The sequence below is a fragment of the Anabrus simplex genome, chromosome 1 (genome assembly GCF_040414725.1).
Source record: "Anabrus simplex isolate iqAnaSimp1 chromosome 1, ASM4041472v1, whole genome shotgun sequence".
In the NCBI taxonomy this organism is placed as follows: Eukaryota; Metazoa; Arthropoda; class Insecta; order Orthoptera; family Tettigoniidae; genus Anabrus; species Anabrus simplex.
The window spans coordinates 994,148,975-994,175,756 of NC_090265.1; the positions used below are offsets into that span (position 1 = coordinate 994,148,975).

The 26,782-nt window shown below is 37.2% G+C and overlaps 1 protein-coding gene across 9 annotated transcripts in view; it reads left to right on the plus strand.

Moving 5' to 3' along the window:
* The window catches only part of Abl (tyrosine-protein kinase Abl), a 520,947-nt gene that overhangs the window by 433,065 nt on the left and 61,100 nt on the right, over nt 1-26,782 (plus strand). For 3 of the 9 annotated variants that reach the window (XM_067136890.2, XM_067136894.2, XM_067136898.2), the window contains one exon: nt 18,133-18,251. In XM_067136890.2, the coding sequence (XP_066992991.2) occupies nt 18,133-18,251 (119 nt within the window). The remainder of the gene's footprint in view (nt 1-18,132; nt 18,252-26,782) is intronic. The other 6 variants (XM_067136892.2, XM_067136896.2, XM_067136891.2 and 3 more) reach the window with 3 other exon arrangements.

The window sequence follows — 26,782 nt, forward strand, 5'->3', positions numbered from 1 at the left end:
GCCAATTGGAAGTTGTGACGTAAGCTTTCCCGTAATCTTCCTTATGAATTTGCCACTTTATTTTTAGCCTTTATCTTCCACGTTCTTGCATTTTGTTATGCAAAGTAGGTTTTCTCCTTTAAATATTCTTAAAATTCTCTTTCAATTTTGATTTGCCACTTGCATTATATGATTCTTTAATACGATTGTTGCCTCGGTTTGCTTTCAATTTGCAGTTTTCTTGAATAATAATGTAACAAATCCAGGCTTTACCTTGTCTTTTTCACTGCCGCCTTGATCTTTCCTGCCTAGATCACGCGATACACGATATTTTATTGACATAGATGATTCCGTTTATGTGCCGTATCTATTCCTGTCATGGCAGTTGCATCCATTTTATTTCCAATAATTGTCAATTTACAGTAGGACAGTGAACTGGCACACCAATAGTAATATAAAACTCTGAAGACCGTAAAAGTAGTTAGTGGGACGTAAAGCAAATAGCATTATTAATAATATAATGGGACGTAAAGCAAATAGCATTATTAATAATATAAACACTCTGGTATTAATGAAATTAATGAAAAATCTAATATTCTGTTCAATATCATCATTCCTATATACACAAAGTATAAACGGAAAAAAGACACGTTAAGTCCACCTACCCACCTACCCACCCCTCCTCACACATCCCTCCTCCAATCTCTGCCATCATAAGCTATACTAGTGCTCCCTCTCAACAGTCAGTCTGGTGTTGGTATCTGTACCAAGTGCACGCAACTTACAAGAACATACGGGTGAGTCTCATATAACTATACGTATTTATCTCGATCTTCTAGCTTCCCTTCTTTTCTCAATTATTTACTTCAAATTATTTTCTTTTCAGACATTCACTTCAGAACAAATTAAACAATAGATCACTACATCTGATGAAAAGGAATACCTATTCAAATTACAAATGTTCCCCTTAAAAGCTACATAAGTCATTACCCATATTACTAATGAACAAACAAATTATCAATCAAGTTGCTCGTCTACACAGATAAGGATACCAACTCCCAGACCAACTCAAGAACATTGGCTGCTGTAGGAACGACAAAATAGTTTGGCATCAACCACAGCAGTTTTGATGTGTCATTTAGTTTCAAGTTTGGGTATGTTATTTGGACTTCATCAATATTTTAAATTAAGACTGTAAATTGTGTTATATCAGAGTGTTTATATTATTATTGGTTGTATGTGTGCTTATGTCTTCCAATTGTAGCATGGCTGAAGCTGACCCAATATATATGGGGTCGAAACTAGTCCCAGTTTTATAAGACTATATACAAGCTAATGCTATTGAATAGGTAGACCCCTCCTACCCTTTGATAGTGATCAATTGTCAATATGGACCATAACGAAACTCATAACTTATATACCGAGAACGCTATCCAGATAGACAACAACCGATGGGCATGACATTTCGAAGTGTAGAAAGACGCCTGCGGGATACTGCATCCCTGGGAAGGACACGGCATGTTCGAGATCATACCGTGACATCTGTTGACAATGAAGAGGTTGTGTTTGACGCTATCCAGCGTAACCGTCATACTAGCACACAGGCCGTTGTACAGGAGACAAACATCAGCCGAGTGTCTGTTATGCAGATATTGCATACCAACCGGTTTCACCCTACCATCTGCATTTACACCAGGAGCTCCATGGTCATGGTTCTGTTGCCCGGGTGGCGTTTTCTCAATGGATTCTACAGCATGTGGACACTGATCCTGTTTTTCTAGTGACTCTCTTATTTAAGGACGAAGCACAATTCCACAACACTGGAACCGTTAATCACCGTAATATGCATTAGTAGAGTGTGGGTAATCCCCATTGAGTGCGACAGACAGCTTTTCAGGTACAGTGGGGCATGAATGTATGGTGTAGAACCGTAGGTGATTGAATGTATGGTGTAGAACCGTGGGTGATCACCTCATCGGTCCCCATATCTTTGAGGGCCTTCTGACCAACCAACGCTACTTGCGGTTTCTCCAAGATGAACTACCACCGTTTTTGGAACATTTGCCACTTCTTGACCACTGCAGGATGTGGTTTCATCATAACGGAGCTCCACCACACGCGGCGGTGGTCATCTGGAACCGTCTCCAAGCGACGTATCCTATAAATGGATAGGAAGGGGAGGACCTATCCCCTGGCCTGCCATATCTCCCAATCTTACGCCCCTGGTTTTTTTTTCTGTTGGGCCATGTAAAACAACTGGTGTATGCACAGGAGCCGGCCAATCCTTGTCACCTTAGACAGCTCATCACCGAGGCATGCCAATCCATTTTGCTAGAGATGTTGCAACAGGCCAGTCGGTCCTTACAACATCGCGCACAGCTCTGTATTGACCCTGGAGGTCGTCAGTTTAAGCAGGTGCTGCGTTAAACGACGTAGATAACTGAAATCATGATACATGTTCTCTAGTCTCTATCAACCCAGCTCCATACCAACGGCCCTTTTCAGAGTCAAATAAACAAATCAGTCCTTGGAAGCTATCAAGTGTGCAACCTTACCACATCCCAGGCAACTGGTTGTTAAAAAAAATTCTGATGTGGGATTTGAACCTCATACCTCGAGCACTGTCCACTATCATATATCTACCCGCCCGCTTGCCATGTGAGCTACTGCGACACTTAACCTATGGCGTCCACTTCCCATTTCATTTCATTTACCGTTCTCGCGGTCTGTGCGTCCACCTCCTGTTTTAAAGTACGTGTTCTTCATATCTGTGCTCGTTTTACGGGTTCATTCGAGGTACCCATAATGAATTAATAGTGGCACTCACAATTCCTGCTGTCTTCTAACCCGTAAACACATATCTCGTTATATTACCCCGGTTTAGGGAGAGGAACCGATGTCTTTTACAATTGTAGTAAATATGAAGGGATGCATAAAACTGGATCGTAGGGGTGGACCCCCCGGTATAAAATAAGAGTTTTGTCTGTACATTGCTCAGAATTTAAAAATAATTGTATTTCTGTATCGGTCATGTCCTCAGTAACAAGAAAATGCACTTTTTAATTTTCGGCAATTTCTGTCTGTCTGTATGTACGCGCATCATTAAATTTAAGAGAATTTAATGAAAATTGGTACACAAAGTCGGGGAATAAGTAACTACAGCCTACGCTATAAATAATTTTATAAGATGCCCTACTATCGGAAGAAAACTAAATGTGAAGGCCTACAATATAGAAAGCTCATGAAATTGATCAATAACATTACATTGACTATTGTTTATTTTGATGTGTTGTGTCTTCTGCTTCCACTCGTCTCTAATAGATAGGATTACTGCTGTGTACCGAGTCTAACAGCCTGCCTGAATATTGGCAGGAAGTAGCTGGGAAGTTAGATCTCTCTCTTCTGTAGCATACCATTCCTCTGGCTCATCATAGCATTCAGCTATTCAATCCCTACTCTGTGGCACTGATTGGAATGAGCAGTGTGCACATTTAGTGGAATAATGGCAGAGAAGTGTTCACGGCTGCGGCCTGATCATTCCAGCACTGGAAGTTTGGGCTGTTATATCGGCACCCTAGTACTGTTCGTTAAAAGTGAGTAAATGCGAAGTTTTTCATTTGATCGAGTATTTTATATGATAGCGTTGCTTTTGATCGCTACATTCCTACAGACGTCATTGTAATGACCTCTGTTGACTTTAATTGGGAAAACCACAAAGACATACTAAGAATTCCATAGCGAAGCACGGGTGCATCAGCTAGTCAAATATTTAAAAATGGTGGCCATTTTGAAATTCCAAAGCCTCAACGATATAAAACAGAATAAATATCAATGTCACCTCAAATCTGTAAGGACCAATATGAAATAATAAAATGCATATAAATACTTGAATTCGGCTGGCTCCTTCTGAAATAAATAGACAAAATTGCTCACTACAGAAACTGAATGACTACAACTATTGCTTTTATGCTGACGGTCTTCAGATTTCCGACATTGACAGTGCAATCCACCAAATGAATTAATTCATATGCAAAAGAGAACTGCATGTTAATTAATCTGAAGAGAATGCAAGCAATTATAATAGGACAGTCTAGGCTTTCAAATACACTAAACCTCACACTACTGCCTACTCTGTTTTCCAGAAGTCTGTAAACAAACCTAGGTGTTATCATGAATGGCACATTAAATTGGAATGACTACATAAACTGTCTGCAGAAAGGTATATGCATCTCTTCACCCCCTAAAAATGAAACAGTCCATTCTTCCACGTAGTATGAAAATAAAACATTCAAACTCATTTTTCCAGTCATTTACCATGGTGATATACTAACCAATGCAGCTGTAGAGCAAACAATGAAACTTCAAAGGGCAATGAACTCTTGCATATGCTTTATACTTTCTATGAACTATTTATGAGAAGCTATCCTGGCTGAAAAATCGATAAACTGCGGAACTAATTTTTTGACTTCTGAATGAATCTGCACCTGAATACCTATCCTCACATTTGAATGGGTGAAAACCATAACGGTATAAGTGACTTTTTTTTTTTTTAATGAGTTAAGTGCAGTTGTAACTCCAGGAGGATGCATCCTTTCACCAGCAAAGGGATACAAGTGATAGCGGTAATATTCTGCGCTCTAGTGATGGGTGGTATAACTACAAATAGCATGCTTTAATGTGTGTGTTGAAGATGTTGAAATGCCTTTTTCTCTGAATGACCAAAATGCTACCTTATACTGTTATGGTTTTTATCCATTCATTTTAACTTCCTCTCATCTATCAATGGACATAGTACCAGATCGACTTCTACCTTTACAATGAAATTGAAATAATAAATAAGGTAGTTCAACCTATTCAATACAAATAAATACGAAATGTAGTGTTAAATTCCTATTTAATTATAAGTGGAAGCGGTACCGGTTTAGACCCCAATCCGGGTCATCAACCGAATAAAACGCAAAAAACAATACATAGGTAAGAAAGAAATTAAAGATCAAGTCCCCACAAAAACAGTTGAAGAGGCAAAATAAAACAACGGGGATAGGCGCTGTAAAATTCAGAAGAAGTAGAAGGTAAGTCACTTAAAAGAAGCAAGGCACAATCTTCTGAACAGCAGCATAGCACACACAAAGTTCAGCATTGTCTCATAATGTTTACGAGTAGCGGAGAACAGTTAAATGACCCAGCTTGCATACACTATCACAACGAAGTCACAACACAATCCAACAAATGTGAAGATGTAAAATCGTGCAAAAGTCGAAGACGAGTAGCTCAATTGAAGTAAATTGCCAGCTCCCGAAGATCAGCGCGACACATTCAACGTCAGGCACTGTGCTTTCAAATGCCGACTGAACTTGATGAATAGCTTAATGATCCAGTATTTGCTTTGGTCGCAAAAATGTACATAAATACATAAATATATATATGTACATATAATACAATTCAATATAATTGAAATATGTAACTAGGATCTTGTAGATTTTTAGAACATTTGACGTAAAATATAATTGTGAAGAGAAAAATGGTAAAAAGCGCAATACCGGAAACAAATGAAAAACGTATATGCACAGTGCGCTATTTCTTGAAGATAAAAATTCAGGTCGTAATTGAAGTAGTCAAAGTCGGCGCAAGGCATGAGTTTAAATCTGAATGTGAAAACCCAAAATGCAGGTGGCAATATAGTATATTAGTAGGAAGAAGATTAGTAGATAAGAGAGAATTAAAAGGATTTGAAGTTAAAAGATGATGTGAAAGGATAAGATAGGGAAATGAAGGAGGGGTAGTTTAGGGTGGGTTAGGAGGATGGGTTATTGGAGGTAGAAAATGTGGGTAGGAACTTTGTAAGGCATGGAAAATTGAATTCGGGTTTAGAAATTTAGAATTTTTGAGAAGAAGAATTAGGAAGTCAAATAGGATATTGGGTTTTTACAGAAATGTTGTTTAAATTGAAATTAGGGTTGAAGTATTGGTCAAGGTGAATAAAACAATTTTCAGTAGTGTTTAGGAGGGGGCCTCTGTTAACGATTTTAAGTATTTTTATATCTTTTTCAATATTAGTGAAATTATGCTTTGAGTCTTGTATGTGTTGTCCTTTAGCGGAGAATCTGTTGTATTTAATGGCGTTGATATGTTCGGAGTATCTGATATTGAAGTTGCGGCCAGTTTGTCCGATGTACGAGGAGCTGCAGTTGTTACATTTGAATCTGTATACTCCAGATTTAGAAAAAGCATTAGATTTATTTCGTGATTTAGAGTTGTGTAATATATCAAGATTTCCGTTATTGATTCTAAAAGAAATTTTCATGTTGTGTTTTTTAAGAACATTAGTTATTTTATAAGCAACTTGAGTGAAAGTGAAAGTAGAAAATGCAGTGGGTTTGGTTTTGTCTTTTGATAACGTAGTTTTGGGACGGTGTTTGAATTTGTTGATGATACGGTTTATGAAAGAGTTGTTAAAGCCATTAAATTTAGCGATATTACGGATGGTGTTCAATTCGTTATTTAAATCTTTTTAGACATAGGGGTGTTGAAGGCATGAAAAATTAGGCTGTTATATAAGTAACACGTTTATGTTCTTGAGGGTGTGAAGAATCTTGCTGTATTGTGGTTGCTGTTTGGGTTGGTTTTCTGAAAATTTTGTAAGTTAAAGAAGAAGGATTCGTTGGATTATGTTGTGACTTCGCGCCTGATAGTGAATGCAAGCTGGCTCATTTAACTGTTCTCCCCTACTCGTAAACATTATGACACAATCCCGAACTTTGCGTGTGCTATGCTGCTGTTCAGAAGATTGCGCCTTGCTTCTTTTAAGTGACTTACCTTCTACTTCTGAATTTTACACGCCTATCCCCGTTGTTTTATTTTGCCTCTTCAACTGTTTTTGTGGGGACTTGATCTTTAATTTCTTTCTTACCTATGCATTGTTTTTTGCGTTTTATTTGGCTGATGATGATCCGGATTGGGGTCAAAACCGGTACCGCTTCCACTTATAATTAAATAGCAATGTAACACTACATTTCGTATTTATTTGTATTAAATAGGTTGAACTAATTTATTATTTCAATTTCATTGTGATACATTTCAATATGGAACATTATGAAATTTTTATCTTTAAATTCTACCTTTATGATACTGGTTAATCACTCATCTGTATACAGCCGCTCATTCCAGATGTCTGGGGTAAGGCTATAGAACACTCTCCCTGTCAGTATACGTAATAGCACTTCAAAAGCCTCATTTAAACAGTCTTGCCGAGATTTCCTCTTAAATACATGAACCGCTTGTTATGAATGTTAGTGATTTAAAGTTAAAAATTTCATGGTTGTTCTGTTTTGAATAGAGAAATATACAATATTAAATAGAAGGAAGTATCCACCTTTCAATACTCCATTGTTAAGTTGAACCAAATAGAAGTTACAACCTGTTCATTTGGGACTGGTTTCAACATATTTGAAGTGTCATCATCAGCCAATTAGCAAAGCAGTGCGAAAAATTAAGTAATTAAGTCATAAAGATCTGAAAACAACTAACACAATGATCACATTGAGTTCAAGTACGATGACGAATCGAAAAGTAAGTTACACTTCCAAGTTATGGCCATTTATGAAACCACTTACTTATAGGGAACGTGGCTATGACAACAGACAATGTAAGTTCACTTTTCCACATAGTCCCCAAGAGACTGTAAACATTTCTCGGAACGGTCAACCAACTTTTCAAATCCAGATGCATAGAAATCACCTTCAGAGCTATGTGTAACCTCATGGAGACAGCTGCTTTCACCTCCTTATCGTTTTGTAATCGTTTTCCACCGAGATCCTTTTTCAGCTTGCCAAACACATGATAATCGCATGGCGCTGAGTCTGGAGTGAATGGGGGATGTTTCCATACATCCCACTTGAATCGCTACAGCAGTTTGGACGTTCGGCGGGCCATGTGAGGTGTTGCATTATCATGCAACAAAATCACACCGGCGCTCAATTTTCCCCACCGCTTTTCTTTAATTGCCTTGCGGAACCGGTTCAGCATTTGACAATATAAAGCCGAGTTGATTTTCATGCCTTGCGGCATAAATTCCACGTGCACCACACCCTCCATGCCATTACCTTTCCTGGTGAAAGTTGGAACTTGGCCTTCTTTCGTGGTGGTGATGTGGACTCATTCCATCGATGTTGTCTTTGTTTCAGGGGTGTAGTGGGAAATCCATGTTTCATCCCCTGTGATGATTCACCACAGAAACTCATTGCCCTCCACAGAATACCGTTGCAAAAATACCAGCGACGATTGGAAACGTCCCTTGTGAGCATCGATGAACAGATGTGGGACCCATCTTTGACACAGTTTACAAATTCATGGTGCCGGTGAACAATGGAGCCGGCCCCGTGGTGTTGGGGTAGCGTGCCTGCCTCTACCCTGAGGTGCCGGGTTCAATTACTGGCCATGTCAGGGATTTTTACCTGCACCTGAGGGCAGGTTTGAGGTCCATTCAGCCTATGTGATTAGAATTGAGGAGCTATCTGATGGTGAGATAGTGGCCCCGGTCTAGAAAGCCAAGAATAACGGCCGAGAGGATTTGTCGTGCTGGCCACATGACACCTCATAATCTGCTGGCTTTCGAGCTGAGCAGCAGTCACTTGATAGGCCAAGGCCCTTCGAGGGCTGTAGTGCCAAGGAGTTTGGTTTTTTTTTTTTTTTTTTTTTTTTTTTTTTTTGTGAACATACTGTCATAAGAAATGTTCAGCATGCTGGCAATTTACTGCAATGTTATGTGCTGATTCTCTCTAATGATCCCATCCACACAGTCAACATTTGGAACAGTACTAGACGTTGCGGGCCTGCCTTCACAATATTTGGCTGTGAGATCCGTGAGTCCCGCGTCAAATTGCTTACACCCCTTTACAATACCCAGGCAAGAAATTGCACACTCACTATATACAGCAGTGATTTCACAATGAATGTCCGAGCAATTGAGCCATTTAGCCCATAAAAATCAGATCATTGAATGCACCTTCAGTTTGGAGTGATCATCCAGTTGACGCGCCATTGAGCCTAACCTGCTCTGCACACACAACACAATGGGTTATCACACCAACCTTCCTATCGGATGTGTTAGCAGTTACTGTAGCTTGCTCCGCATTGGCCATGGTCACGACACACGGCGTGCTCTCGCAGCGAGCTAGTGTAACTTACGTTTTGATTCACCCTCGTATGATTTAGGGCTGTTGTTAGGTTATGTAGATAGATAATATTAATCATTAACAAAATAACTATTATAACACTATTTTATTCCATTAATTTAGGTACTTTCTAAATACTGTATACAGTGTATTTTTTCAAATTATGTGACTATGTACTGTATATTGTGGTTAAATGTAAGAGAGGGCCATGAGCCCTAACTTCACCACAGGCGAGTTGGCCGTGCGCGTAGAGGCACACAGCTGTGAGCTTGCATCCGGGAGATAGTTGGTTCGAATCCCACTATCGGCAGCCATGAAGATGGTTTTCCATGGTTTCCCATTTTCACACCAGGCAAATGCTGGGGCTGTACCTTAATTAAGGCCACGGCCACTTCCTTCCAACTCCTAGGCCTTTCCTATCCCATCGTCGCCATAAGACCTATCTGTGTCGGTGCGACGTAAAGCCGCTAGCAAAAAAAAAAAAAAATTCACCACGTACAAAGGCATAAAATAAAATGAAAATAAAATAACCAAATCTACTAGTCATGCATCTTCAAACGTGCATTAAAATTTTGAAGATTCCTTTCTAAACCATATCAAAATTACTAAATATTTCATTAGCACATTATAGAGATGATCATATCCATCTATTTCAAAGGTACAGCACAACCATTTGGGAAATATACATTTGTAATGTTACATTGTAAATACGTATCTATCTCGGCGGGAATATATTTATTAAATTATTTTAATATTCCTATCAAATTCAGATTGCGGGCTAATTCTCACTCATGTATGGTGATACTAGTCCATGTACATCTCTAAAATACATCATTGACGACTCTATTTATCACACAATTATCCGTGGCTTATATAATGCAGACTTCACTTGCTCATTATCTGTGGATCATCATCAATAATTACTTCATGAAGATCCATTTATCATATCACAGTCCTGTTATCTGTCATAACCTTCTATATACTGTACATCGCTAGTTTATTTTTTGTATAAATGAACCTATCCCTCTCATATAATCAGAGCTTATTAACACATATGCCGTCATAACATACATCTCATAATTATTATCAATAGAAGAGAAAGTTTTTATAAGTTTACGACGTTCACATCCCATTTAACATCATAAATACTTATACATCATCATTTAATCTTATGAAGATCACACCCTGTACTGCTAGTAATCATAGATGACCAAAACTTGTATCCCAATAGGGTACATTCACAATAAGACCAAATAATCTGGATAACGTAATTCAAATAAGACTCCTATTCTCGGTTATCATACACAATCAACTCTTAATATGACATCCCATATTGTAGGTATTTAATTATTATTTTATTATTTTATGAAATACTTCCTCTCATGCAGAGGCTGCCTTACGACAAAGTATATTTTTACATTTATTTTTAGAAGATAAATAGATATACTGTACTTGATAAATGTTGAAGGTAACCTAATTGTAACAGTTATTTCTTAGAATTATCAGTGAGCCCCTTAAGGCTATGATGGCAATCTCCCATAGCGCTGTAACTGGCAGAGACATCTGTTTCCAGAAATTAGCGGCAAAAGCGGGAATCGTTCCCCTTGCTCCAATCATCAGACCTACTATGTCGATTTCCTCTATGTGGTATTTATCCCTGTAGTAAGGAATTGTTGGTAAGTAAATATTCCTTTTCTCTAGGTTAACATCTGAGGGCTGCGACTTAGGGCTTTCAAAGCGAATTGTGGGGTCAATGATGTAACCTCTCTTCTTATTCTTGAAAGCAATGATGTCAATCCTTCTGTGGCTTCCGTTGTCCGCTAAGCCATGAACCTCTTCAAATACCTGGAAACCATGGTCTTTTAGCGTTGCCGCAATTAACGAGCGAATGTTATGATGACGCGTATTCCTTGAAAGTTCACCATGAGGACAAGATCCCAGAACATGCGCAAGAGTTTCAATCTCCTTGAGGCAGCGCCTACAAAGGGAATCGTTCTGAGATCTTTCTGGTACCGATCTAACTGCTGAAATGTTTGCTGTCATCTTAATTGCTTCAAGCCATTCACTATATGATAAGCCTTGATGGTCTCGAATCCAGGAGTTGGCAGGAGTATATTCATTGTACAAACATACACCTCTTCCTTTCTGGTGCAAGTTACACCACTCACTGAATGCCCTTTCTCTCAGTACTCTTCTCACTTTCCTGGCATCTGTTATTTCTAGGCGTGGATGCAGCAAATTATCAGATGAAGGGACATTGAGGGATTGTAGTGAGAGAGTTATTTCTTCTTTCAGATTTCTTGTAGCACGGATGTATTCGTCACCTGAGCTTAATAGTACCTTACAGATGTTAATGTGCTGAAGATGAGCTTCCCAAGTGGCACAGAAGAGTCCCAACCCCTTATATTTTTTCTCAGTGTAAACCATTCCATTAGGAATGTCTGCAGGTATTTGAAGAATTTCCTTAAGAGCACTTCGAATTAGTATGTCTGTATCAGCAAGGAACTTTTTCGGAATCTTCTCTGGCTTGATAGTTTGGAATGGGTATATGAGAGATGGGCATATAACTGTGTTTATTACTTTAAATTTCTGGTCAGCCTGTAATAGTGGAGAAGAAACCAATTTCTCCATTTTATTCCGTAATTTTTTAAGCTCCTGTGTAGGTTAAAAAATTATTTCATTTGAAAAATTAACTCCCAGATAGCGGATTGTTTCCCCACGTCGCAAACTCGATATATCATAGCTCTTAAATTCAGCTGGGTCTTCGATTAACTTTCCGCGTTCGATGCAGATTGCCGTAGATTTCATTGGGTTGATATAAAGCCCTATTTCATGAAATCTCCTTGTAACTATATTCGAGAGCTCAAGTGCTGCTCTTCGACTATTTCCTATGACAACCAAGTCATCAGCGAAACGTATGATCGTTAAAGGTGGAAGATGCGGTACTAAAGAAAATCCATAGTGGCTTGTGAAAGAGTCTTCAGTTAGTTCGTTTAAAGTATGATCTGTTGCTAGATTGTAGAGACAGGGAGAAAGAGGTGATCCCTGCATAACACCCCTTTTTAGGCTTAAGGTGGCTGTCTTTCCAGTTACAGTTTCTATTTTTGTAGTGTTTTCAGTCTGGAGATTAACTATTAGTTCCTTTAATTTCTCAGGTATTCCTAATGTCCTCAAGGTCTCATGTAAATGAAGGTGCCCAATGTTGTCAAACGCCTTTCTGACGTCTAGAAAAATCACTGTTAGATCAGTTTCGTTCAGTTTCGCGGAATTTAAAACCGAATCGAGTGTAGAAGTATTGATATGTGTACCGGCTGAAGATATGAATCCCCGTTGTTGTGGATTAAAAGCAACGTATTCTCTCAGGCGTTTATCAAGAGCTCGCTCAATTACTCTCCTAACAACAGAAAATATTGTGATTGGTCTCCAGTTTGCAATGTCATCAGGGTCACCTCCCTTGTGTATAAGAACGGTTCTCGCCTTTTTAAAACACGGTGGTACTTGTCCTGTTTGAAGCATACGAGTGGCTATTGTGGCAATTATATCGGAAGCAATGTCACTTTTAATAGCTCTAACGATGACGTAATCAGGTCCAGGTGAAGTGTCCACCGCAATTCTACTTGTTGCAAGCTGTATTTCATCTTTAGATATAACATCATTAAACGTGTCATTGTAAACCATTTGTGTAGCTTCACTCACTTTTGGGGGATAATTTTCTCTCACTGAATTATTTTCATGTCCTAATATTTCATGGAAATAGCCATATACATGTTGCGAATTAATCAGACATCTTTCATTGTTTTCATGAAGGACAGTTCTAACTGCTTTCCTACGTTGATTGTGGAACTGAAATTGAGTCAACTGATATTAATATTTACTTCGTCTTTTTTCTCTATCCCTATTAGCACACCTTTGCGGATTTGAACTTTGTTTATATCCTTTTTCCGTATTAACATACGATTTCTTTTTACGCGCCTCGTAAAATTTCCTTGCTGGGTGTTTAGGCCCAGGCAAAAAATCAATTGCAGTGGACAGAAACTTTAGAAAGTCTTCTACAAATAAGAAAAATTCAGAATCATTGATGTCTCCTTGTAGCCTTTCCCTCCATATCACCATTTGCTCTTGGTAGTACGAGTTATGTGTGTTTTGTTGTTTTATTTCTTTTCTAGATTCATGCACTTGTTCTACAGATGTTCCTAAATTTATTTCAGTATTTACTTGGAATCTTCACACAAATGACTGTCTACATAATAGAGGAATGGAGGACACCCATCCTTGCTAAGTCAGTTGTCACATGATGGATTACTCAACTATGATCCTCAAAATTTCCATACTCCATCTTATTATTTAGCAGGACATTTTACATTCAAATTTTTTCTTCTCATGCCATATGACACAGATATCCATGATGGAATTTCACCTGAAACAGAGTCGTTTTTAACATCCAAATGTTAACCACATATACATATCTCCAAAATCAAGATAATAGAGAAATACTTGCCTTTCGAGTAGATAAAATTACAATGATTTTACAATTCTTAAGATTCTTATAGCTAATTCTTATCTCTACACAATGATATTATCACATTCTCCAGCGTTCATTTCACTAGGCCACACTATGATAACTTATTTCACCTGTGAGTAATTCTTGAAATTTCATTTCAAATACACCTTTTATATGCAATACTAAGTAATTTCATTAAGTTCACAGAAGATGTGTGTATTTATATTCCATTCACTACGTATGCTTCTAGAAATATTCACTACCGGTTAATGGCGGGTCTGTAGAACAGCTTAAATGAGCGCAATTTTCGCCAACGGTCACCATAATTTGAATTGCTGCAAGTTCATGTGAATTCACTTGTAACATCAGTTTTACAACTGTGCTTTAGCATCACCCAGTAGATTATCTTATTAACCTGCATGTTGTTTCGTCGTTGAAATTATCCTTCCACATTATAATATAAAACATGCTGGTAACCATCTATCATTGTTGTCTCAGCTAGGCGCAACATTGAACTTCACAGGAAGGCTCACTTCATAAGAATGACAATATCTTGTTAACTATCAGGCGCAGCTTAGGTAACAGATTTACTACTTTAATTTTTCAATGTCTTTGTGGCTGTAGATTCATCATAATGTATTATGTCCAGACCTGATTGATATTAATAAAATGAAATATAGAATGAATAATTCTATACTTTGTAAATATGTTGGAGCTCCTTCTAAAATATCAGTCATAACAAAAAAGACAATGACATTATTATTTCAGCATACAAGGAACATACATCTTACTGCATTCAAATTTCATCTCAAGGCTCACATAATATAGGCTAGGAAGATGCCCACAATCAATTCTTATTTATGAAAGACTACAATATTATATGATCATAATGGTGAGAGGTTTCATGGATCCTCAAAAAATGAATTAGAAGAACTGGGTCAAAGCAACAAAGTTGTGATAAGGCACCTTTGTTTTCTGTTCTGAAGGCTGTCAACATCCATTTGCGTACCAGTTGCCTTTTATTTTAACTGTCAGCCAACTAGAGCACAGCTGTGCAGCTTGGTAAATAAAGTTATTATGGAGTAGGAAGATACAGATTTCCAGACAGTAAGGTTGGTGATGGACAATGCATTTAATGTCAATATAATGAAGCAATTTCAAATTTTGGCTCCAATCGTGTGATTAAAAATATTCAATCATAATTTCTACACACAAAACTTTTGCATGAGGAAAATGAGATTTCAAGCTCACACTTCCAAATCTGTACAATCTGCAAAAGCATAATGTAGTTACACCAGTTAATTTCCTTGGCAGGAAAGTTCAGTTTCCTTCACACCCGGGGGGGAAAAAAAAAAAAAAAAAATGAATACTGTATACAAAGAGCAAAGTACACATTTTCCGTTTCAATCGCAGTTACCTTGAAAACTTTGCCAATTATTGTTCAGAGGTAGTATCTGCTTTGGATAGTCTTCAATAAACTGTCACGTTCTTAGAAATCATTAGATATAAGCATGACTTGCATGATGTCTGCAGTATAAAACAAGTCATACGTGCCCAGAAATACTGACAAGCAAATTTTCACAGAATGAGGTGAACGACTTCATTAGTTAATAAATTACATTTTTACCCTACATTGATAAGTTTCAGAAATGTGAGAAGAAGATAAACAGGATCACCCAATAAACTTGTGAAGCACACACTCTTGCAGATCAGCTGTGAAATGCATTCAGTATTAAGTCAGTAGGATTTCACTACATTTTGTGTCAAAACCTGAGTAGTTATGTGATTAAACTTTTGTTCAGCCACTTAAGGAGAGGTAGGTTTCATGATATGATGCAGGTGAGATTATTTTTTTAATTTGCAGTGAAGATTACTTTAAAAAGTGGTATGATAAATCCATCAACCTCTTCAAATGCTGAAAGACAGACATTCAAAACATTGGATTCCCATTTTCACACCAAGCTGTACGTTAATAAAGTTCATAGCCAAATCCTTCCCAGTCCTAGCCCTTCTTGTCCCATTGTCACCATAAGACCTATCTGTGTCGGTACAAAAATGAAAACCTACAACCTGTGTTCCAGTCTTTGACCAGGTCGGGGATGTAATGAATGAACGATATATAGGCTATTATAACAATGGGGTCGCCACTCCCAAGGTGATATTAATGACTGATAAAAGCTATGAAATGATAATGGAGAGTGTTGCTGGAATGAAGGATGACAGGGAAAACCGGAGTACCCGGAGAAAAACCTGTCCTGCCTCCGCTTTGTCCAGCACAAATCTGACATGGAGTGACCGGGATTTGAACCACGGTATCCAGCGGTGAGAGGCCGACGCCCTGCCGTCTGAGCTATGGAGGCCTGTGTCAGTATGACATAAAGCAAATTTTAAGAATAAATAAAATGCCATTATATTCAATATGGTAAAACATAAGCAAGACTGAAACAAAAGAAGTGGCTCTTCTGGCCAATAAACTGTCACGTTCTTAGAAATCATTAGATATAAGCATGACTTGCATGATGTCTGCAATATAAAACAAGTCATACATGCCCAGAAATACTGACAAGCAAATTTTCACAGAATGAGGTGAACGACTTCATTAGTGCTAATAATTCTGAACTGTGGTAGAAACTATCTTATTTAACTTAACCCATACATCTGTGGCTGTATAATGCATTTCTTAAGCTAAGAAATAGAGAGAGGTGATGGCTCTTTTCATTTCATGTTTATAATTTTCAGAGATGCCGGTCACCATGGAACCATTGGTTTTTAGTGCCAGGAGTGTCCTAAGATATGTTCGACATTCATGGGCAACTTGTCCGTCATGGTGAGAGATGAGAAAGGGGGGGGGGGGGGGGTGAAATGCAATATCAACATATAGCCTACTCCTGTTGAATAACACCAAGGGGTCTGTCCAAGGCTTAACATTCCCACCAATGGACAAATCACCACTGACAGCATTATATGCCCTCACTCCATATGAACACTGTAGAGAGGTTTGGAATTGAATCAAGGCTTTTGGCACTCAGTCTAGTGATTACAAATTGTAGAAATTATACACCACCACCTCTCCTACCCTGCCAGCCCAAACGTCACATTATCCTGCAAGAAAATGTGTGTACTTTATAAGGAACATTCTAAAATATACTTATTGCTCATTATATGGAATACATAGGTAACAACAATGTTAAAAAATATCAAAAAATGTTGTTAAAAAGGTGAAGTCATTCATTGTACCTAAGTTTGTGGGAACTTTCGGATGGGATGGATGTGATGAGAAAAAATTTAGTGATATTTTTATGACAGAGGTTTTGAAACCAGTCTATTCTTAATAATAAAGCAAGAAAATAACAGGTAGTGTTGGTTTCGGAAAAAATTTCTGAACAAAACCTTTGAGCTGCCAGGTGTTAAAGTAATGGTAAACTTCATAGGTGAGAGAGTAAGCCAGAAAGGGCACTGGATATGACAACGGTATGTTGGAAAGTCCACCAAAAAGACTTTGGCTTAATGAATGAGTAACTCGTTCTAAATTTGATTTCTGGCAGTTGTTTTTGTTCCCCCACTTTCCATAGAATCAGGACAGTACTAAAGACATTCTGAAGGTATTTCAGTAATTAAAATTATTCTGACTGCTCTATATTTTATGCGGTAGTGACAGTTTAATGAAACTGTTTCAATTAAAAGAAAATAATTATTTTATCTTTATATACATTTATAACGTAATTTTTACCTCAGAATGATGTTAGTCCTTCGAAATCTGCGACTACTTCACTTTGTAAATATTTTCTATTGACACGTGAATCCATGCATAGCTTAAACTAATGCAATCTGGCAGAGACTTTGAGAACTACTAATCTCACATTTTGATGCAGCTCTGTCCAGTGTTTAATTCTTGTAGATAACAGTTTTTGAGTATCTTCACTCTGAGATAAATAATTAAGAAATGTTCAAAGTATCTCCACATAGAGGTACTTAAACCATTTACATGTTTGCACCTTCCTTTTCCTGCTAAAGTTTACATTTCATGATCCAAAACATGTCACCTGGTATCACACCAAAACTCAGTTCATTAAGATGATGATAATGCTCACCAAAGTTTGGATTATCTGTGTAAATGTATTTGGAAAGTAATTATTGTTTTGCATTCTGTAGAACATTATGATGAGAAAACTGTATTCAAGTAACTTTTTGTGCACGACACAAACATTCTGGTATGGAGGGGTTAACATTTGAGCCTTGCTCGTAAGTAATTTAAATGGTTTTGCTTTGATCAATGAAATTTGTGTTCAGAAATTTTATCCTTTCCTTTCCTCTGTGATACAGTATTAAGTTTCCTAAGTTCCAAACAAAGCATGTTGTTTCGTCCAGGAAAAGTGTATCTTGTTCAGTTTTTCAATTCAGTTTTAGGGATAGCTTTTTCTGTGCTTTATTTTTAATTGACACTATTCAATGTGTTATGGGTGCACTGACCTTGTGTAGTCTGCTCTCTTCTTGCAGCTCATTTCGTGACAGCACTTGTGCCGAGCACGATGCCATGGCTCCACCTGACCAGCAAGATGATACAACGGACTTAAATGGTATTGATCAGATCTTTGAAGGTATCTGCTCTGCTTTCCTTTATCTGGTTGGTTTGCTCCAGCATGTTGCCTGGCATGATCGTGCTAGTGAGCTTTACTTTGCCTCTCATTTATATTTATAATGAGTTTAGTTTGTTGTGAGAGAAAACCTCATACATGTTCTCTTCCTTAGTAAAACAATTGAAGTAAAATTAATCAGAAATGAGTCACATTTATTTCAGCTGCCTTTGTAAATAAATAGTATCTCTCTTCTAGAGATGTTTCTACTGCCACTTGTCTGATTTTCCGGTGAGAAGTCTTGTGTTGGATATATGTTGTGTGCATGCAAACTATTCAGCAGTTATTGCATGAAAGTACAGTGCTGTCCTTTGATTATTACTGGAAGGCTTGAGTTTGAACCATTTTTATCATTCTATTTTGTTAACTTTCCATTCTCTTGCTTGTCACTACCCTGTGCATTGTTTTCTTGTTCTGCTCTGAAGTGTGATTATTGATCTATACAGGGTCGTGTTGCAACCCGACAAAGATAAAAACAGGAATGATAATAAAACCCCATAAATATAACCAAATGTGCACAAGAAGCAAAATACTTACCATCGAGCAGGAGCAGTATTAACAAAACCAGCGTGGAGGGCACAGAACGTAAGGAAAAGGACTGGATCGAGCTAACTACTTGAGGGGCTGCCAGGTCAAGATTGCTAAATGAAGCAAGATTAATGTTTAAATAACTTGAACTTTACTTAAAATTAGGAAAAATTTAAACAGAATTTAGGAATGAAAACTGCAGAGCAAAAAATAAATCTGTAAATAATGTCTTTAAATTATAGATAAAAATCAATTTTTACTGCAAAATATACTATGAGTGCGCACTCGGATAACAACGTAAAATAATTTTTATGTAGTAATAAATAAGTAAATAGAAGAAAGATAAAAATTGTAATAATTCAACTCATTAAATTAGGAGACAAATGTCTATTTTTAGGATAAATAAAATCGTGAAAACACACTCAGATTACAAGCTACAGTTTGCCTTAGAATCAATGAATGACAAATGTTAAAACGGATCCGTGCATTAAATATTAATTACATAACTGGCCAGCTTTTCTTTGTGAGTAAGTATACTACAATTAATCACAATAAACTGGAATTTGCTTCCGGAACCAGTACACAAGGATTTCAATCACCCCGAAACACGGAAACACACTCAATATTTAAGGCAACGATAGCAGACCCAAAAAAAAATTTCCACACGTAAATAATTGAAAGGACACAAGAGAAAATCGCACGAACCCGAATAAAAATATGTCTCAAATAAACTACAAATTACGAAGGGAAACACTTAAAATTTCACAGACAACAAAACAATGGTACACACGAAGCATACAGCTTCCAAAACCGAAGCCAACATCCGACTTAAAGAGACAATAGGCAAAGCCCACACAAAATTAGCGTACCGGAGATAAGATAAAAACATGGCACGCAATAATGAAAGAAGAAGGAAAGAAAAACGGACGCGAATAATCAGAGGAGGGCAAAAGTATCATTAAGAAATAGGGAACAAATTCCAGTTTATTATAACCAGAATATAACAATAATTACGTATAGTCTTTTAAATTTAACATTTCTTCCAACCAAAATATTAATAAAGGATTTAAATGCCGGTTACACAATTTTAATTTTAGGAGGCCTTGGAAAACGGTAATGGCCGAATAAGACCGGAAATAAACCATCCCATTAAGTAATTAAACAATGAGCCATTACGAAAACAATACTAGTACATAACGTCTTCCAAAATGTTGTCAACAGTCCATCGGATGCCACAAATATGAACCAAGAAATGTAAAAAGTAATCCACCAACAAAATTAATAATAATAATAACTTTAAGAAACAGAAAAAGGCAGCACAACGATAATCTCAGTTAAATTAAAGTAATGGAATAATAGGTCTCTCACCCGCGCATATACCATGTTCCAGAATTACTCCATAAGAATAATTTGGATATAGAACATTACCAAAATCACGTTAAGTTACATTTTAATATTTAGCAGATACAATTTATATCATTATAATGTCCGATGAAGAAGAAAGTCCAGCTTAATTTAATGAATAAACGGTGGTCGCCAGGTCCATAAACTATAGGCCTAATTTCAATTACAGTAGCGGAGTAGAGACGAAGTAATATTAACAGCGTTGCCAAAACATTTCTTCTAATATAATAGTTGTCGCAGATAGCTTGATACACACGTTCTTCTCCAAATAATCCGGCAGCAGAACAGTTTCGAAACAATTAAGTAGATACTTGTACTTACATTTTTGGGTGTCCAATTTAATATACTGTAATCCAATAGCTTACGTTCTAGCCCATTTTGTAATGAAGAACCCTCCTTCAGATAGTTCGGTCACACTAATATTAAAAAACTGTAAATATGTAACACACAACATTATTGCGCTATAATTAAGGCAATGCCTTAATTAACGAGGCTATTAGCCTGGTTTATCAAACTCTACTCCAACAACTTTCAATCGCATTTTGTACACAACTTCTCCAAACGCGTCCATCTTGGTGATCTGCCGGGAACAGACTGGCGTTCAGTCCAGTCAAGCCGCGGGTCGCTCAGTTGAAGATCGACACTGCGCACGCTCAAGTCAAAAATTTGGTTATTGAGCCAATCAGAATTTCGAAGCAACCGACGTAACAATGGCAAGAAGATACATTTTAAATCGCCACAGTTTCAGGCACATAATTTAACGGCAATGCAAACAATGGCCGAGAATTGCAGATAAAAGTCCCCACACACAAATGTATATGTCCAACAAATGAGGGTATGGTAAATTATTGTCTCAGTGTAACACATACACGCTTTTGAAATTATTAAGTGGATAAAGGGTGACTAAGATAAGTATAAATAACAAGATTGGGCACCACCTACAAAAACAATTACAAGAATAATTAACTCTGTAGAGCAACAAACAGCTCCCTCTCGCAAGGTGACGGTCATCAGGCTGACGAAGCTCCAGACATACTTTATAACCTTACCTGTTGCTGTTTTCCCCTGAATTAAATTTGGGTAGCATGCCAGGTTCATCCTTACTCCACTGATAAAAGATTTACTGCAAGTTTCAATCCATGACTTTACTCCCAGAATAATAAAAATTATGTGACTAACACCAACAATAATCACCATTTGATGAGACCCACTCGTCTTTACCGTTTACAAAAGGCAAATGTACAAACAACTAAAAACCATCAGTAAAAATTATTTTCACTATATACATTTCACAACATACCTCCAGGTAACAGTCCCACTGCACTCCCTACTGCTACAGAAGAAAATCCTTATCTAGTAAAGAAAAGTACGACAACTTTCTCTACGTACGGATGCACCCTTCTTTACGAAGAGCTTCCCTAACCTTATTTACACTCTTCTTCATCGATGTCTTGAATCACTCCCGATTGCTGCACAGGTTAGTGTGACGCCTCACGTTTCTCCAACTGAAAAAACTGCATACTCGGCCGACGATTTCCTTTACCAAGTGTGCACAACCATACATCCATTCTAGAATGTAAATTAAGTATGCACCACCACATCCACTCTACCTTATCTCATAGAAGAATTATAGTACAATTATTATTCAAAGTTTGAGTAACAAATAAACCCTTAGTAGTGTCTGTTACAGAATGGCCACCGGAAATTCGTTAGCATCTGTGCTTATAGAGTGCTCACTCCACAATAGATACTGAAGAACAATAAAATAATGCCTAAGAAACTATGCAAAGTAGCTCGTGTGCACCGGTCCGAATGAGGAACAGGAACAGAATCAGAATGACTTGCCGCACATGCGTACATACTTATATAGGCTTGCTACTTGTGGTTATAGCGTCCTGAAAATTTACTGGTAGCAATGCCCTCACAGGCACATCTTCACGTATCACTCATTCAACCCAACCTTGCTGAAAATAAAGCCCTCGTATTGGCTGTTGAGCGTCTGATGTGACATAGAACGTCCACTCATGTATATCCACATTGATCAACTCCAATCTTCAGCCTATACTACATGCCGTACCCCAGGTTTCCAAGCCACTTTGTTGCAACACTTTCACCTGACTTGAATCGTCTTTCCCGTAATAGCCACTGTTTTCCGTGTTGCACAATTCTTAAGCAACCTACACTGCCATGCCATGTGCAGATTCTTACACAAATTAAAGTTACACAGATACAAAATTCCCTACTCCAAATTCTTCTTATAATATTAAGTTTTTACATTATAAATGAACAAAATTACATGACTTTCATGACTTCAATATTACAAATTATCTTACAAAAATTTCCTAACCTAAAAAGTGGGGATCATATACTTGTACAGTTACAGTCTTCAGGAGATAAGTACAGATATTGTTTCTGCTGGTTAGTGGTAGGACCCTGCTGACATGTGACATCCTATTTGAAAATTGGATGTTTAGAGCTCATGTAGTATTTAATGATGAACGACTTAGAGCTTTGCTGACATACATTACTATATTTTCCAGTGTGAAAACATTTGCTTCTTGACCATAGAATATCTTCATATAATTTACACATGCATACTACCAGCAGTGTAGTGCTGTACTTGGAATTTCTTCTTACACATTATGCATGCAGAATACGCCCTGAAGCCACAGTGAAGTGATGTGTACTGTACCATATCCTGTCTCAAATTCGGCCTAGCTCAGGGTAGAAGTGTGTGGAACATCTGGATGTGGGAAACAAAATCTCTACTGACTAAATTATACTAAAAGTATATGGACAGGAAATACGTACGTATAAAACTAGTGAATGAGAACGCAGGTATTCAGGTAAGATGGATTTATTAATCTAAAAACATGAATTGAAATCATACTATAGAAATAACAAAAATCAAATTAAGGAAAAATCGACCGTAAAATTGGTCAGAGAAAGTAATACGTACATTTACATGAATTGACATTTAACATTCATATACACATAAGAAACATGGCCAACGACCCGTAAATGTGATCTTAAGTCATGTGAAATTGGTATGTTAGATTAATTCAATTGGCTGACTGCTTCGTTTAGTCCCTAAGTCCTTAGCCTGTAGGCTCAATCTAAAACCGTCCATAATATGCAAAAATAGCTCTCGATACACTAGTGATTGGCCTACTTTACATGTGTACATTCTGATTACTCGGACACAAATATATAAAAACACTTGTTCAGGACTCCGTATAAATTACCCATTATAATCATTATAAAATATCAAAGCCATTTCTTGACAGTGCTGATGTAGTTATTTTATTAATTATTATTATTATTATTATTATTATTATTATTAATTATATATAGTTGTATCAGCACACACTTTATTAAAACATAACGGGTTTTCAGACACTAAGATCCATCATCAGTGTTCAAATTTAAATTTAATTTCACATAAGTGTGTCGTCAAAATGAGTTAAAATGAGTTTAAATGTAGCCCTGTTGACATCAACTGTAAAAATAAGAAAAAGAAAAAGCAAATGTAAAAGTATGAAAATAATACGTATAAACTTACAATGTTGTTGTAAAAGGTATAGACATACCATAGGAAAGGCTGGCTTTTCCTCGTGCTCAGGCTGTTGGTCGAGTACTGACAAACGTTCAGCTTTAATTACAGAACTGCGCTGCAAGTACATGATGTTACGTAATTTAGAGCTACTTCACAATTAATGTGTTTGTGAGGTGAGAAAGTAGAATAAGGGAATAACATGCTAGATGATGATGAGTGGTAATTCAAAAGTGTGAGAGTGATCTCTCCGAACATACTCCTATCTAAACCTCGTGGCAAGGTCTAACAGAATCTCATATGTAAGATTTAACATCCTTCAGTTGACCTTCCTCATTATTCATTAATGCTTAATTACAACCTTGTGCACTTAACAGAACAAATGTTATTGCCATATTGAAATCAGGCAAACCAAGTCATAGACCTCAAAGCTACAGACCTATTGCACTACTGAGTACGGAATACAAATTATTGGAAAGACTTCTATACAACAGAATAAGTTGTACATCTCTTAAATACATGCCCCTGGAACAAGCCGGATTTCAACCAAATCGCAGTTGTACAGATCAAGTACTATCACTGACCACACACATAGAAGCTAGCTTCCAGAAAAGTCTTGAGACATCAGTTGCATTCATTGATCTAACTTCTGCATACGACACTGTCTGGAGACATGGTACGATCTACAAACTTCTCCGTATATCATACCTTGCCCAAGAATTGTTAGACTTGTGGATAACATATTAACGAACCAAACATTCCACGTAATTTTGGGAAATGCCGTCGGTTGTCAGAAGAAATTTGATAATGGTTTACCTTAAGGCTCTGTCTTAGTCTCGCTTTACTTCAGCCTCTACGTCTCTGACATGCCTGCAACCATCTCAAGGAAGTTTGGGTATGTGGATGACTGGGCAATTGCTGCTCAGCACAGACAGATCAAAAATACAGAACTGACCTTAACTAATGACCTCAACACTCTTGAGTATTTCCGCAGTTGGAGGCTGAAGCTAAACCCAAAGAAAACTACAGTGACATGTTTCCACCTATGCAATAAGGTAGCTAATTATGAATTAGAACTGTACTTGGGTAACAACCATTTGAACCACAACAATGAATCCAACTATTTGTGTATCATTTTAGACAGAACTCTGGCTTTTCAAGAAACACTTGAAGGAAACTCCAGAATAACTGAAATCTAGAAATTGCATACTTCAGAAGCTGTGTGACACTACGTGGAAGTCGTCAGCTGACACTACACACAACACACACACAATCTGGTCTTCTCAACAGCTGAGTATTCCTCTCCAGTGTGGCTCAACAGCAAATCTCCAAAACTTGTTGATAATCAATGGAGATGAGAACTGTGACTGGCACAGTCAAATCAACGCCTATATTCTGGCTACCAGCAGTGAGTTGCATTCGACCAGCAGAACTCAAAACGTAAACATGCTTTAGTTCAGGGGTATAAGAAGATTAATGCCAACAACCGGTTACCACTACACCAGGACATCATTGCTACTGAAGCCAGAAAATCACGTTTGCGAAACCCACCCATCAGGACAGCGAGACATCTGGTGGGTAATAATTTCAACCTCCTGCAAACCTAAAAGAAAGAATTGGTGGGAAAAGTTCCTGGAAATTGTCAAGGCATTATAAACACCACAACAAAATTAAGTGGTTTCCATTTGCCCCAGAAAACTTGGTCAACCCCAAACAGGATTAAGACAACCATGGTAGATGTGCTGATCTTCTCCACAAGTGGGGACTGTTTCCCTCACCAGAGTGAGTACAGTTGCGATGTCCCCAGGGAGACTATACGGCATAGGCATATTGTGCACGTGAGTCCTTGACAGTCATATAAAGGGTATTTCAGTGACTTTATGGAAGCAGGTATCTAATTTTATAATTATTTGTTGTATGTACTGCCAAATGTTAAATAAATAAATAAATAAATAAATAAATAGATAAATAAATAACAGATAAGTCATTGATATCCAAGACAGCCTAATTCTTGAATAAACTGAAATATTTCTTTCTCCTGACCACGTGGCCATGCCTACAATTTTACGTTAAGTTATCACATCTTCTCTGAACATTTATTTATAAAACTCTGTTCTTTTCTGATTAACATCTTCTTAATTGTATAGTTTATCATCAGTATTTATAATATTTACAATTTTCATAAACTCTAATTAAATTTTTAAATTAATTAATCACTAGCTTCCTCTTGATTTTTAAATCATCTCAGTCATCAGCTAATTAAGGACTCAATTTCTTGATTGTTAATGGTTCTCTCTTAAGTCGTCTAATTCTAGGCCTTTTTTATTTTTACTGTTCATAATTAATCATTTTATCTTCCTTTCTGAATTTTATGAATTGATTATTGCAATAATTCCTTCAATTATTTTTATTAGCACTGATTTGACTTTACACAGCAATTCATGTGGCTCATGCTAATTCCTAGCCTTAATTCTTGCCTGTGTATTTATTTATTCACTCATTAGGTCATTAATTACTTTGTGAACAGTAATTTTAAATCATGTGTCTAACAATAATTTTTACATTCACACGAAAGTTTAATTTCGTTGCATTTTCGTGAAATTTGATTTTATTCCATTTACGCACAAGTTTCTACTTATTTTATTGGTTTTTCCTTTCATTAGAATATTCTACGATTCTCACACATTTAATGCTTTTTCATCATCATCAAGCACAAAATTGTATCCTTTCCACTACTAGAAATTCCTAGGTTCAACACTGATCCGAGCCTTCCACCGCAAGAGAACACGTGAAATTCAGAAATCCCTTTAATAGTATTCACATGCAGAAATATAACATGAAGTATACATCAGCAATCATGTATCCAGGAAATAGTGGATTCGAACCCCACTCTCGGCAGCCCTGAAGATATTTTCCATTTTTTCCCATTTTCACACCAGGCAAATGCTGGGACTGTACATTAATTAAGGCCACGGCCACTTCCTTCCCATTCCTAGACCTTTCCTATCCC